Genomic DNA, 16,138 nt, shown 5'->3' on the forward strand with positions numbered 1-16,138 from the left:
CAACCAATAATGAGAAGTGATCCTTCAGCATAGGTCCTCCTCGCCTGGACGAGCAGCCACTACCGGCTCCTGAATCCATGAGCGAATCATCACGGGCTTATGAAGCGTCGGTGGGCTTACGGCCAAATTATCCCAAGTTAGACTCTATTGACTTTCACAAATGACAAGATTTCAGTTAAAAGCAAACCCCACACGTCCCTTGCCATCGATGGGGAACGCTCCAATCTCACTGCCCCATGCCTTGGAGAAAGAAAAGCGCATACAATTTTACAGTAAGAAGAGTGAGTTGAAGCATGACCTCGGAGTATTGGAGGAGTATGAGCTCAAATTACTAAATGATAGGAAATCTGAAGGTATGACATGAATATGCAGAATTTTTTTTCGAATGCATAGCACATTAATGCGTCGAAGCCCATACTGACAGTCTTTTCATGAATTTACTTTGTATTGCCAACGCATTTTCGTATGTGAAAGTATTAGTTTAATAGTAAACATGCTGGTGAATTGCATCTTTATTGTACTGGAAAAATAAGTTATGTATAGGGCAACATGATTTCTGATATGCTGCAGAAAATTCATGACTGATATTTCCTATAATTATTGTTTTGCTGTATTGCAATACTCATTTATTGTTGTCTTGACAGAACTGAAGTTGCAGCAGCAATTAAACAAATTAAAAACGTGTGTGCGCTTGTTTCAAAAAGAACTAAAGGATGTTGCGCAGAACTCAGAATGTGAGTATGCTTATTTTGGTCTGTTTTGCTTTAAACCTTACGCATTTTGTCTTACTGTCGTGTGAATTACATACAAGTTAAAATACATGACTGGAAATGAAAATGTTGTTTTTAGTTGTCAACAAGCTCAAGGGGACCATGGAGGAGGTTGAAAGAACCATCAGCTTCTTTAAAGAACAACAAAGAGAACTGTACGTATACAGTGCGTGTGCTTTTTAGATGTGTGAATTGAGCTACAAGTAGGTTATAATGTAATGCAACATTAATAACAATGTTACCTCTAGTTTAAAAACGTCAGTGGTAACTTTTTAATCCCCATAAATACTTGAAACATGTACTGTCAAACTCTTTTTATGTTACCTTCATGTTTATACAGTATTTTGGTCATGAAAATTATCTCTTTTAGAACATACCTTACATAGAGAAATGAATGTGATACTTTTAACACAATTTTTTTTGTTAAAATTGTTGAATGTCACGTTGTGAGTTACGATGCTGTTTTGACTTTGCATCCATGTGCGTGTATTGCTCATAGGCGCTCATTTAAAGTGCAATTAAGGAAATGTGCCTGTTTTCGTGAAAATATGCAGCTATGAGCATCTAATGAAAGATGAGAAGATGACAAGTCAGGAGATTGGTGCTTTGGAGAAGAAAATTGAATCCTGGTCCCAGGGTCATCTAATCCCAGGATAACAAAATCTGCTGTTGCTGCTAAGGTCTCTGCATTGCAGATACATTTTAGAGACTTATTGAAATATATGTATTTTGAAATGCAGACAATATTAACTTTTACAGCTTGCGATATATTTTTACCGAATCTCAATGCTATTTCTACATACTTGTGTAGTTTTATTCTGCATTTGGTCACTAAGCTATATTATGTTTAATCGTTATGTAGTGTGATAACAGGGGCAATTACATATATATTGATTGCAACAGAAAAAACGTATTTTGTTGTACATTTTGTTAACTCAGGAAAGGAAATAAAATAGTACATCACTGCTTTATGGTCCTATGCATAAGCTAATTTCATTTTTCAATCTCCAGAGTCATCGGCCTTTTGGGTGTGTTTTTTCCTTTGCCAATCTATTACCAGTCTCATCCATCGGCTGTCTGCACCTTATAGCATTGTGTCTTGCCCATGCTCACATGCTTCATGAACAGTCAACGTGATATCTATAATTTGTGTGTGTTCTCTGATCCATATGTTTCAATGCTGTTTTTTATTTGCAATATCTCGATGCTTTACAAACGTTTCAGCTTTTGTTCCATGTACATTAATGATCAGAGTCCATATTTCCAATCCGTGTTATTAACAGGTTGCATGCCAGCATGTACAATTATATAAATAAATTAATTATATTTCGACATTCTATTATTTGTATTGAATGTTGCTCAATAAGTTTAAAGAATTACATGTTTTTGGTGTTAAGTTACCCTTCTGATTATTATTTTACTGAAATGTGATGCACAGGTGCCTTTATCCAAAACCATTGAGGATGACCTGCCAGCAGAGGTGGTGGCCTTTGAGAAGTTCCTGCAGCAGAGTGGAGGTCGACAGGGTGGGTGGGACGACTATGACCATCAAAACTTTTTGAAGGTACAATAGTTTTTAGTAACTTTTAGTCATGACACCTCTCGCCCCATGTGTTGCATCGTCAGCAATAGATTTTGGTTTCCAAGAGGTTTTCAGGTATGGGTATATTCTGCTTTCCAGTCTGGATATAACAACTATTTCTTTAGGTGCGGACAAGGCACAAGGGGAACTTGTTGTTTATAGAGGAGGCCTTAATTATCTCCCTGGACGGACACGTGAAGATGTGGAACAGCATGAGACCTGGTACAAGGAGTTCCTCGACCTGGAAGATGAAAAAAAGGAAGCAATTTCTCGTTGGAAGGTACATGATACTGCTTACTCATGGATTATGGGTATTATTTTGTCACTTATTTTTTTTTAGTGATTAGTTTTATCGTCAAATGAAGTACTCTATTGAGTGCCAGTTATACATTGTAACATGTGCCGTACATTCATGAAACATGTCCATTTGTTAATAAAAGGCTTAAAATACAAAACCTAATTTAAAAGGCTATGACTTTAAACTATACGTAGTGAATCAATCACATCATCATTGCTCGTCTCAAAATCCCAAGTTATGCAGGGAGCGGAGCGAGCAGAGAAACTTGCCAAGCAAGAGAAAAGTTCAGAGGGGCAAGATGCAGAGAAAAAGGACCAGGAGGAGGCTTTGTTACGAAGCTGAAGCAGGAACAATTCCAGAAACGTGAAAAGATTAATGCCTGGAAAGCCCAGCAAGAAAAGGTAAAAGCCAACACCTGCAATTCTGAAGTATAACGGGGCTGCAAAATTCTAAATATTAAACTGAGTACTTTACAGACATGGTTATTGGTGAAATTAAGTGATCGGAAGTATTATTGTTCATATATTGAGTTTGTGTGAGCTCTCAACAAGGCACTGTTTAACACAGTGTGTCATTAAGTTCTAGATTTATAAGCGTGTGGATTGATTTACACACCAGAAGATGCACCTTTTCGTCATGCACATGCTAAATCTGCATTATTGGGATATGCAGGCTCGGGCAGATGAGGAGAAGCGGCGGCAGCATGAGGAGGAAGAGCGTGCGCGACACAGGGAACGTGAGACGCAGCGCCAGGCTGAGCTTCGAGTCATTGCCGGGGACATGTGCGGCGGAAACGGCAGCTGAAGGAGCAGCGCGGCGAGACGAAGAGCTCCGGGCGCAGGCCGAGCGGGAGGACAAGGCTCGTCTGGCCGCACAAGAGATCCAGCGTTTCCAGGAACGAGTGGGTGATTTTGCAATTCCTCCTTAATTTTTTTATTCAAGAGGTTCCTGATGTGTTTAAAACCAAGCATGAATCCGTGTTAATGTTTATGACGGAAATCCAGGAAAACAACATGTAAAGTTTATTTTGTAAAATAAATAAAATCTACGTAGATTTAGATAAAATATAAAGAGTGGTGTTTTGTCACGCTGCATATGAGTTTAAGATAATGTATACAGTTACCTGTGTGTGATTATAGGATCAGGAGAAGGTTGAAAGCAAACTTCTGGAGAAGAAAGCCAAAGAGCAAGAAGACATTGAACGAGACAGGCGTCTTGCTAAACTGAAACAACAGGTTTGCCTTTGCGGATGTGGACTGTTATATACTTTATGATGAATAGTTTTTGTTGGATTTGTACTTAAATTTTACAATAAATTGTAAGGAAGTTAAAGGTTAGGCTATATTATACATTGGTTCTATCCATTCGTTTGTACATTGCAGAAACTTAATGAAATAATTCAAGTGGAGGCTATGAACATTTTTAAACGGCTATAGAGTAAAACCTCTTGAAGCCATGCTTATTGGGGGAGAGCATTCTGGTTATGGAGGATGTCCGGCATCCAGCATATAATAAATAATGCATAATTACACAGTTACATTATAGTTACACATAATTATCACCGAGTTTATTTAATGGAATTAAATAACTAAAAAGTATTTACAACTTAATATTTACAGTTTGAAAACATTAAACTATAACAGTTTAATTATAGTATCTTATCATTATGGTAAGTCAGTTCATTACTAGATTAATGCCTCGCATATTGTGTTGGTTTTGAGGATTGTTTGACCATACACCACGCTGAAGGGAGGGCTCAGGAATCGTTTTCGGTGTTTCTACCCATTGAAATTAGCCATGGATGCAATCCAACTTGGGTTGCTGCCCCAATTGTGAAATAACATGCACTGATTAATTATGCATCTGGCATAATGCATGGTTATAGAGTGAGTGTTTTATTTGATTTAGTTCACAGTACAATATATCTGGGCAATGTCTCTTAAAATGGCAAGTGTTCGTGCTCTTGCTGAAGCACGCGCATCTGGATGATGTTCCGGAACAGGTGGATGTGCACGTAGAAAGGGACCCCAGCAGACTCTTGAAGCTCACTAAGGGTTGGCTGGAAAGAACCAAACATATTGGGCCTTCTGGGGGAGGTCCACTTTTAACAATCCCTCACAGGTAAGGACCATGTACAAATATAGTGTAATTAATTTCACTTGTCAGATGTGAGTTAATGGAGTGAATTGTTGTTAGCATGTAGCTTTGTTTCATAGGAGTAACTAAATCTAAATCTGCATGCCAAAGTTGATCATATAAATGCTCAGCTAATACTTTTGGTATATGTCATAGTTGCACATGATGATGTGTTAATAAGTGTACACTGTACATTAGTTATGTAGATAAGCATAGTTAAATCAATGTAAATATTAATATATGTATTTCCATTATATCATTATTAGTTAAATTGTAATTGTATGACCTGCTTTATTTAAATTATAAAATACAGTCTTTCTTTGCAGAGCCGTTCCTGACTGGAGACAAGGACTCTAATTTTCACCATAGTGGAGGTTTGTTCAGGCAGTACATTGTGTTAACAATAATCTATTATATTAAACAAGGTTGACCACAGTAGGTTTACCACAGTAGTGTCTGCTAAACCTGTTGTTTGAAACAAATATTGTGAAATATTTTGAGGTGCTAACTTTAGCAATTCGAGGCGATGAATAATGCAATCAGATTTAATCACTGGCTTCCAAACATGATCGAGTATTTTTCTATATCAAGAATCGATTGTACAACTTGAAAGGAGGTTTTCATTATCCTCGTGTAAAATGTTTCTACAGAGTTTAACATTGTAATATTTGCGTCAATTGTGTAACGGTAAATAACATACAGTCATTGATTAAATCAGTTTTGCCTCCGTTTTTTTTAAATAAGAGTAAGTGCAGAGTCATGGCATGATTGGGGTATTAAAATTTTGAGTAAACATTCAGTAAACAGGTCGACAAACTGTGTACCACCAGCTAATTATGCTACACTGATGATTTCCAGTTATTCCATCTGGTACTGGAGCTATCCTTTTTCATATTGAAAATGGCAGTGGTTGTTCCCGCATGTGTGATATCTGTAAATCATGTGAAAAACTATCCTTCACCTGTGGAGTTGAATTTGCTGTAGGGACGAGCGTAAAATAACACGATGTTATATGATTCTTTGTCGAAATAATGTTTCATTATTTTTATGTATTTCTTGGCTGTGAGCTCCCGCAGATGTTATTCTCCCTTATTCCTCTCTCCGATGCCAAATTAACCAACCATCCTGTCGTCCTCTTACCTACCCTGGTATTGAGGTGCCTCATTTCCTATGGTGCAGTGTGTTTTGATGTCATTTAGATGTTGGTTAATCTCTTCATACATGTAGGCTAACTGATACATCTTGATGGCTTGTTGTTGGAGCATACATTTGAATGACTTAACGTGTATTCATTAGAGAGTCTTAACTTACATTTGGCAATTCTATCACTTGAAATACTTTTGAATCCTAAAATCCTGTACTTTATTCCTACAGTAAATAGATTCAGGATTTTTTCTGTGTTTCCTATTATCTTATAAACTGATCTCACAGTGATTATTGTTGCTCTCTGATGTGTTTTATGGTCTTACCTTGTGTTCTTTTGCATTCTATCCCACCTTTCCCTCCACATATTGCGAACTTCTTCAATAATTGAATTGAGCAGCTCACATTGACATTGTCATTACCTGTAGAGGGAGACAAAGTCACTGGGTTGTTAGACTTACTTGAACATGCTGTCATTTACAAACCACATTTAGATCAGGAATTGGTGGTTAAACATTAATTGTGCATATTAGGAGCCTGCAATTAAAAGTGTGATTTATGCATGTTTTAAAAGTTTAATGTTTTATATATTTTTAATAAAGTGGCATGAAATGCATCAATTTAAAAAAATGTTTGAATTTTTTTTGCAGGAAACTAAAATTATATTATGTTATATTTAGCACAAAGTGCCACATCGAGTTTTTTATTAACACATTTTTGTAATATTTTTTCGTTCAAGTGTATATGATCTAAAAAACACAAATTTTGAATCTTCATATTCAAACGAAAAAATTATCAGTGCTCATGAACCAACCACTTTGGAATGCTGTACACATGTTTATTTTTTTAGGTGAGTAGAAATAATTGATTAAAAACGTCTTGGGAATAATATTCTGCCACAACATAGTGTCAAATCCTGCAAAAACGTGTCGGATTTAAAATAACTGTCGGACCTCAAGGCTGATGAGGTACGCAAAGTACTACCTTTAAAAAACGGAAAGGACATAATATTTCCCGTGCATCTCGACACACAAACAACTTGACATTTATGCGAATCAATTATATATTGAATTTATTGTGGGAATGTATTCTTTGCCAATGTATTGTGGAAAAACAGTGAAATTTATTTGGCCATTTTATGCTGAAAATTGGCAAAAAGCTTTTCATAATGCCCTAGTCAGGACCCATGTGCCAAACAAGTTTACCACAATGTTAATACAACAATTGGATATCGGAGGGAATAAAAGACCCACGCATTATTAAAAACTATTTAGGAATAACTGTTTTACACATTTGATAACTCATAATAAGCTCCATTTGTGTTTTTACACAGTGTCTTTAATGTTTGTTTATGTTTGAAAAATGCCTTTAAAATCAGGCAGCATGTCCTATCAAAGACAGAAATATTTTTGGAGATCAACTTTAGTCAGTGCAGATTCAGATCTAATGACATTTTGAACACTTAAAATAGCATGAATAAATGTCTGCACCAGGGATAAGAGGTAAAGTATAATTTGTACTTTTGGTAACGTATTCACTTCTCATTTTTTATTATTTATCTAAATGGAAGACATCGTGTAGATTTCATGTTTTAATTGATCGACGTTTGTAAACAAACGTATTGAACGTAAATGAACGTTAGAAAATAACACTACAAACAACTCAACAGATTTGTCAATAACACTGCCTTAAAATAAAAAGGATATAATCGGTGACGTTTAGGGAAATGGCCCTTCTTCATCACACATAGGCCAGATAAGTACAAAGTGGAACAAAGTGCCAGCACTTAGTATCTTTTCATGTTAAAATTTTAAAAGTTAGTTATTTGTAATGATAAAATTATGATTGCACATTTTACCTACGTAATGTAAAACTGTAATCGGAAAATAATTCACTGATAAATGTGAGGACAATTGAGCAAGCTAATTGTGTATACATTAGCAATTTTAACCACATACATTTTCTATTTATGATATTAACATTAAAACAATGGGCACTGTTTACAATGAATTGCCAATTTGTTGCCAAGTTTTACAATTATACCCAAGTGTATTTTATTCATAAATAAACGTTTCAGCACAAAATATGTCAGATTATGTAAAAAAAAAGTTTTATGTATAACATTTAGCGTTACAAACCCAAGTATATGATTATGGTGAGAATATAGAGATTAGGTAGCTAATCTTACAGAAATGTGTCCATGCAACTAAAGGCATACAAGATAATTGGAGGGATTACAACTATTGTAAGGAATGGACAAAATATGATTTATAGTTCCAATATGTTACAGTTAAAAAGCAATAAAACTTTTCAGATAATAGCTATGCAATAAAACCAATCAGTTCTAAGAGAATGTGTAATTAAAAATATGCGATGATTGAATATATTTTAGAACGCGTTTGTTTTCCCAAACTTCTTGGTTCTTTCGGTAAAGTCACGTAGAAGGGAAGTAATAAAATAATAAAATTAAACATAATAAAACAAGTTTTTATTTTTATTATTTTATTACTTCCCTTCTACGTGACTTTACCGAAAGAACCAAGAAGATGAATCCCTGCAGTCACGAAATCTTTAAATCGAAATTTCCCAAACTTGTAACATATTGGTCATCTGATGACCAGTATATACATAAAAAGTGTTATTTGGCCCAAATAAACAATAGTTTTATATAATTCAAATTTGTATAAATAGTCAATTTAACATGTATGCTTTCGCGACCAATATCTATAATAGAGGGGTTTTTATGGTGTTAGATTGCGTGAATATAAGTGTGTCATAATTGGTTCTTTACCCTTCTATCTGGCAACAAAACTGACACCTTTTTGCAAGGAGTCATGTTTGCATAGACCGCAATACCTGCAGTCATAATACAAACAAAAGAACATAACTCTGATAATGTGCACTGTCCTTGAAGTTGATTGGTCCACACCCGAGACAGCTTTCCTTCGAGCCTAGTCTCATTATGACTGCAGGTATTGCGGTCTATGCAAACATGACTCCTTGCAAAAAGGTGTCAGTTTTGTTGCCAGATAGAAGGGTAAAGAACCAATTATCATATTTTTACTGGCAAATGAGGTCCCCATAGTGTAAGTGTGTCGTTAAACCCGCCACCACCCGACGGCTAATTCGTAAGGTTTGTCACGTACGCATACTTTGTAAATGGTGTTGGGTTCACTCTCCAACACACGGGTGTGCTGAACTAGTAACGAATTGGCATGTTCTATTTACCTGACAAACCTTACTAATGGTGGATTTAACGACATTTATATTTACGCGATCTAACCCAAAAAAAACCCTCTTAAGGAAAATGGTTAAATACTTGAAGGTGCAGTACATATAACAAATATATATTTTTTGTGCTCATTGTCTTATTGCAATTTGGGTAGTGATGTTAGATAAACAACAGCTTTGGCGCAGTATCTGTAGTCCTTAAACGTATGCTAAATAAACAGATGAAGCAATGGGTTTTGAAGACTACTATTGCATGAAATTTCTGTTTAGTCGCCCATCAATACATTACATTAAAAACAATGAGCCTCAAGAACATATAGGAATAGAGTATAATTGTTGGCATATGGCATGTGCTTTTATATTTAATTATAAAATGTATGTTTTAAACCACATCACAGCAGGAAAAATGGATGTATACCTATTTTCAGGGTTTTTTTACCACAACATTGCATAGTAATTTAAACTGGTTAGATCCCTTTGAACTTTAAGCTTCAATGCAAAAGAAGCTTCATGAACATTTTAAAATGTTTTGGCCAGGCAAGTTAAATGGGCGTGTCATATTGTATTTCCTGCTTTTGATATAAACCAAAACTGACATTTAATAAGGCCCTTTATAAGTCACCCATATGGTTCAAAACAAGTTATACACAATATATATTTTCAGCATTAAAGAAAGGGAGATAAAAAAAAAGTTAAAACGATACTTTAGTATTCGCATATATCGAATGTAATAACACGATGTAACACAATTTTTGTTCCTGGGTAGTAAGTGTTATTTCGTAATTGCTTATGGCTAAAAAGTATAGAAAATGGGCTATTATTCCCCACAAACTTTGCTTTTGTTACCAGGACAGTGATATTTTGAAATTTACCTATTTTCAATGACAAAACGGGCGAATTTGTGTATTTTCGTTCACATAAAGTCAGAAAACAATATAATCAAAATTAAAATTTATTTATACTAAAGTAATAGAAAAATTACTCCAAAAGATTTAGAAGTGAGTAGTTTTTCGAGATTTACGATTATACTGTAAATCAGTTTCACGAATAGCCCCCAAATGTAGTCTCCCATCATGTTCTAGTTATACTGTCCTTGGTAGCGGTGTTCAAAGTCCAGTATATCCTGGTGGAAGCGCTCGCCTTGCTCTTCCGATTACGCTCCCATGTCTGCTTGAATTTATCAAGATGAGCATCAAGGATATGGACTTTGAGGGACATTTTACAGCCCATTTTGCCGTAGTTCTTCACCAGTCTCAACCAGCTCCACATAGTTTTCGACCTTGTGATTGCCCTGGAAGCCACGAACCACTGTGACAAAGCTGTTCCAAGCCGCTTTCTCCTTACCAGTGAGCTTCTTGGGAATTAATTGCACTCCAGGATCTTCTTTATCTGTGAAGACACTGGCTTTGACCTTTGCCTTGTGGCAGGAAGAAGTCTTGAATATACTTGAAGGCTGCCGACTCCTTATCTACAGCACTGACATTGTTTCATAAGGCCCAATTTGATGTGCAGTGGTAGCATCAGCACCTTCCGGGGGTCCACCAGTGGCTCCCACTTGATGTTGTTCCTCCCCACAGAGAACTCGGTCCCACCTGTGGTAGTGCGCCTTGGTGTGGTGTATCTGCTGTCCCAAACGCAAAGATAGCAAGGAAACTTGGTAAAACCGCCTTGGAGACCCATCAGGATTGCCACAATTTTAAGTCTTTGATGACCTCCCAGCCATACTCATCATACTTCAAGGCATCCAGCAAGGTATTGGTGCTGTGTAATCCTCTTCCAAACACGGCTGTTCTCTCTCCGGAGGAGTGGGTACGGGAGCTCATGGCAGTGTGACACCGGGGCGATGGATGAAGGAAAGTCCGGATACGTGATAGCAGGTGCATTCTTGCTAGTCCGACGTTTGGAAGGGTCCACCATGCAGAAGTAGTAGTTGCTTGAGTGGCAAGTGGGTTCCTGACAAATTTTTGGGATAGTGAACTTCATGGCTCTCTTTTCCCCTCTGTACCATCCTAAAAATTTGTTTTCACTCATGACTAATGTGTAAGATTATCGCAACATTTTTCATATATGATATCTTTTTTCAATAACATTGAAAATTGTATAACATTTTAAAATTAAAAACTTTTATAATTTAAAATATTGTAACAAATTTTATAACATACAATTCCGAGCAACAATTGTCTATCTTACCTTTCAGAGTTTTTTTGCATTGCTTGCAGGTGACATGAGGTGCCCAGGGTTTGTCTTGGTCCCCGATTGTCATGCCGAAATATGCCTTGTAGGCCTCACACATCTTAGCAGATGCTTCCACAGAGTACTTTTTCACTCTTGTCTTGATAAATTGGCTGCAGACATAGCAAAATGCGTCTGCCGGATGCTTACAGCCTCTTGATGCCATCTCAGAAAAATGCAGATATGTATCCACTTAGGCAGCTGGAACTAAACTGAACTGGTGGGCTTAAGACCCCTGTATTTATACTACTATTTATATTACGGGAAAGTTCTATAATGTTCTAGACGTTACTCCAAGTTTACTCAGCACTGAATCTATCTGGAATGTTCTGGAAAATAGGTAAATTTCTAAATGTCACTGTCCTGGTCACAAAAGCAAAGTTTGTGTGTAATAATAGCAATTTTTTGTACTTTTGAGCATAAGCAAATCGGAAATAACACTTACTACCAGGAACAACAAAATAAAAAAAATGTTGTTACACATTGTAATTAACAGGTGGTTCTGCACAAAACTACCATAAGGTTGGTGGCCAAAGTTCAATGGGTATCTCAATACCTCTCAATAATTCTATGCTGATCTAAATAAACACTTCTCATCGAACTTGCAGTTAGTCTAACCAGGCTGACAAAGGGTTTTTGTGTAAGTGTAATGCGGGCGTAAACGACCTTCCGGATGTGACGTCACGGGGGGGAGGAGTTACGTCACGTGGGGGTAAGGGTTCAGGTCTTAAAGGGGAGAAACCGGAAGAGGAGGGGAGTGATTGGAGACTGGGCTAGAGTGAGGCCACGCAGGGCGAGGGCTGGGGGAGTGGCGAGATCGCCACACACACAGAGTACGGTCGGCACCGTCGGCCAGCGGTGACCGACCCCGGAGGAACGGGGAGCAGCGGTGAGACTGCAGCGAGAGCAGCCGGGGAGGCTGCACGAAGGGATCAGCAGCGGGGCTGCCTTGAAGGAGAGAGACAGCAGCGGTGAGGCTGCAGCGAGGGCAGCCGGAGAGGCTGCACGAAGAGGTCAGCAGCGGGGCTGCTGGAGGACGGAGGAAGAGGCTACAGCAGCGACAACAGCGTCGGCCGCGGAGCGGAGGGTCTCTGAGAGAGAACCGTGTGGGGAAAGAGAAGACGAACCCGAATAAAGGACACCAAGCCAGATACCGTAGTCGAGTCCTTTATTACACTGGTGTCAGAAGTGTAACGGCATGTCAAAGCAACTAAGAAAAAGAATATTCCGACGCCATCATCTGCTTCATCATCCGACGACGACGGCCTCCCTCCAGCGATGGACCCAGCTGCGTTGGTGGAGGAGACCCGGGCTGGAGCGAGTGCGGGTCCGGGGGTTCAAGATGTCGCCGCGTCGGCGGGCCCGTCAGCACCAACGGACGCGGATTTCCGATGGGCACAGATGGCGGAGCAGCTTGAGACGCTCAAGAATGTGTTGGCGCAGTTATGTGCCCTCGTCACGCCGAGGACGGCGTTTGGGGGAGCCGAGGGTGGTCCACAGGCCTTGCCTTCGCCGTCGACGCCATCAGCCACGCGGCACGAAGACGCCATCTTGGGCGTGGCGGGGGAAGAACGGCGGGAGGCCGCCATCTTGCGCTCTCCGCGACGGGAAGCCGCCATCTTGACCACGCCGCGATGCGACGCCATTTTGAACCTGCCACCGGAGGATTCATCGCTTGAGGACGGCGCGCCAAGGAGTCGCAGTCGTCATCTTACTACGGTCAAAGAATTCTCCATCGGGGGCGATTGGAGCGCTTTCGCCTGCAGATTTTTGGCGGCGGTACGCTCTGCAAGGTGGACTGACGCTGAGGCTTTGGAAGTGCTGCCGACTCTTCTGGATGACGAGTCGGTCAGATTCTTTCGTTCTATAACGGCCGAAAAGAAGAAAACATTACGAGGAGTTTTTGACGAAATGGCGGATGCTTACGAGCCACCCGATGATGCTCATCGCCGATTTGCTCAACGACAGCGAGCGCCCGAGGAGTCGCCGGTGGCGTTTAGGGGTGCGGTACTGGAGTTGGCTATGGCCGCATATCCGGAGACGAAGCCTGACCTGCTCGAGCCTCTCATCTTAGGTAAGATGCTCGAGCTGTCCCGGGATCTGGGGATTCCCATGCCGGTGTGTGGCCACGAGAAGCTGACGTCCCGGGCGGCAGCCAAATGTCTGGACGCCCAGTTTAACCTGCGCCGGTGGAAGCAAGTCGCGGCGTGGACGGGGGGACCCATCATCGAGGGAGGTGCCGTGGGTTGGGACCCTAAGAAGGCGGTATACGTGCCGGATGAGGGGAGCCCGCAGGAGCTGACGGCCGCCTCGGGTCCATGGTCGGGCCGCGGTAGGCCGGTCCCGCGCGCTGCACCGCCGGCACGGGGCCGTCGGGACGCGGGGCCTGCGCTGCGGCGCAACGACGTTGACTGCTTCCGCTGCGGGCGTAGGGGCCATTACGCCAGGGACTGCTGGGCCCGTATCCCGGGTCCGCCCCAGCAGGAGGCCTCGTCAACGGACGCGCCAAAGAAGGAACCTCCAAGACAGACAGACCGGCCGTGACACCGCAGGTGACGAGGGGCTCTGCTCGGGGGGTGCCTGCCAGGACTGCGGGAACTCCGAGCCCCGCAGCCCTTCCGACCCCGCTGAAAGCACAATCGCGGGACACCTCCGAGGCTGAGCCTTCGGGGACACGGGACCGGGACGCTGGTGGGCCTCCAACAGCGACAGGAGGATTGCGGCCTGTCGCTCTTAAAACACCATCACGTTCCCGCTCTGCGGGAGGGCCGCCAACCGTCCGGGACGGGCCGGCGACCCGCACACGTTCTAAATCTCTTACGTTTCGTTAATTGTTCATGTTGTGTTATTGTTCTTACTGTTATATTTATTGCATGCTTCGTGTCCTTTAGTGTGTCTGGGTCGGTTTCGCTCGCATTACTTGTCGGAGTTCTTGTTCAGCCGAGGTCGGCTGGGTTTTCTCTACGGGGGAGGGTGGTGTAATGCGGGCGTAAACGACCTTCCGGATGTGACGTCACGGGGGGGAGGAGTTACGTCACGTGGGGGTAAGGGTTCAGGTCTTAAAGGGGAGAAACCGGAAGAGGAGGGGAGTGATTGGAGACTGGGCTAGAGTGAGGCCACGCAGGGCGAAGGCTGGGGGAGTGGCGAGATCGCCACACACACAGAGTACGGTCGGCACCGTCGGCCAGCGGTGACCGACCCCGGAGGAACGGGGAGCAGCGGTGAGGCTGCAGCGAGAGCAGCCGGGGAGGCTGCACGAAGGGATCAGCAGCGGGGCTGCCTTGGAGGAGAGAGACAGCAGCGGTGAGGCTGCAGCGAGGGCAGCCGGAGAGGCTGCACGAAGAGGTCAGCAGCGGGGCTGCTGGAGGACGGAGGAAGGCTACAGCAGCGACAACAGCGTCGGCCGCGGAGCGGAGGGTCTCTGAGAGAGAGCCGTGTGGGAAAGAGAAGACGAACCCGAATAAAGGACACCAAGCCAGATACCGTGGTCGAGTCCTTTATTACAGTCGCTGGAGGCAGCAAGGAGAGCGAGCGAAGCCAGCGGAGCACAGCGAGCGAGCGGAGGAACGTTGAGTGATGTTGACGGGGAGTGTGGGTTGGAGTGTACGGAGGATCGTTGAGTGGTGTCGACGGGAGAGATGTGGAACTATATGATTGAATAAAGAACCAAGGAAAGACAAAGAAGCTGTCACGTCGATACGAGTCCTACATATAAGTAGAAAATGCAATTTCTACTCATTACTACATTTATTTGCCATTACATACAGTACCTTGCTCAACATCTCCCTACTTTTGTACTTCTATCGTTGTTGGTATATTGTTTGTTTTGTTTGTGAATTGCTGACTCCGTGCCCCTACTGAACATCTGTGACAAAGAGCTTCATACCTCATCGGATTCCTCCTCTGCAGTCTCTAAACAGATTCCGATTCTGATACGTAGAAACTGATAGAGACACATTGAGACCCATCATGATACATTAAGGGCTTATATATAGAGACACATAAAGATACATTGAGACTCGTAAAAATACATAGAGGACTAACAGCTATATATGATGTGCCATAGAGATACAGGCTCATAGAGATGTAACTTGCTGATCCATGCCCTAACTGGACATCTGTGACAAAGAGTTGCAAAACTCATCAGATTACAAACAACGAAAAGCACCCAATGTAGTGAAGTGGCAGTGGCAGCACCATCATCAAAATGAGTCCTGAGACTCAGTCAATACTACACTACACCCACCGCGTTGGCTATGTCATAGAGTCCTGATATGAAATTTGTATGACCTAACTAGATTTTTCACATGTAATCAATCAACATATTCTGTTCGAGTATGGCGCCGAGGTGCCAGGCTCTTTAGATGAGTAAACTGAATCCTCGAGTCTGCGACCACGGCAACTGGTCCTCCCACAATTTTTGTTCGCAGTGTCACGATTGTTCCGATTGTGCTCCGATCAAAGTCAAACCCCTTCGAGGGAAAACCTGGAGCAACCACGATTCTTGAGAGTGCCCAGGAAATCGCCAACCCACAGGTGAAGGATAGTTGAGGGTCGGATCAGAAACTGACACGGAATGATATAACTTCATCTGTCACGTGTCCACTGAGCAGCGTACGAGTCGTACAGACAACTGCCGGAGGACTCTCGTGGAGAGGGCGAAGCCGACGGGCGCTGTCTCTCAAGCCGTTCCACAGTCTACAAGTGTAATAACACGCTGGAGATGGCTTGTAGAATCGGTCCTTT

The 16,138-nt window shown here is 41.7% G+C and overlaps 1 protein-coding gene across 1 annotated transcript; it reads left to right on the top strand.

The window, feature by feature from the left end:
- Positions 1–208: 208 nt before the first annotated feature.
- LOC121852174 (coiled-coil domain-containing protein 112) lies at positions 209–5,143 on the top strand. Its single transcript, XM_042346272.1, is given in 12 exon segments — positions 209–353; positions 645–734; positions 850–925; positions 1,325–1,407; positions 2,168–2,334; positions 2,478–2,523; positions 2,526–2,632; positions 2,989–3,051; positions 3,333–3,551; positions 3,790–3,885; positions 4,653–4,771; positions 5,113–5,143. Coding segments are annotated over 12 exon segments (1,242 nt in total).
- The last annotated feature ends 10,995 nt before the right edge of the window (positions 5,144–16,138 follow it).

This window comes from Callorhinchus milii, unplaced genomic scaffold (genome assembly GCF_018977255.1).
Source record: "Callorhinchus milii isolate IMCB2004 unplaced genomic scaffold, IMCB_Cmil_1.0 Scaffold521, whole genome shotgun sequence".
NCBI lineage: Eukaryota > Metazoa > Chordata > Chondrichthyes > Chimaeriformes > Callorhinchidae > Callorhinchus > Callorhinchus milii.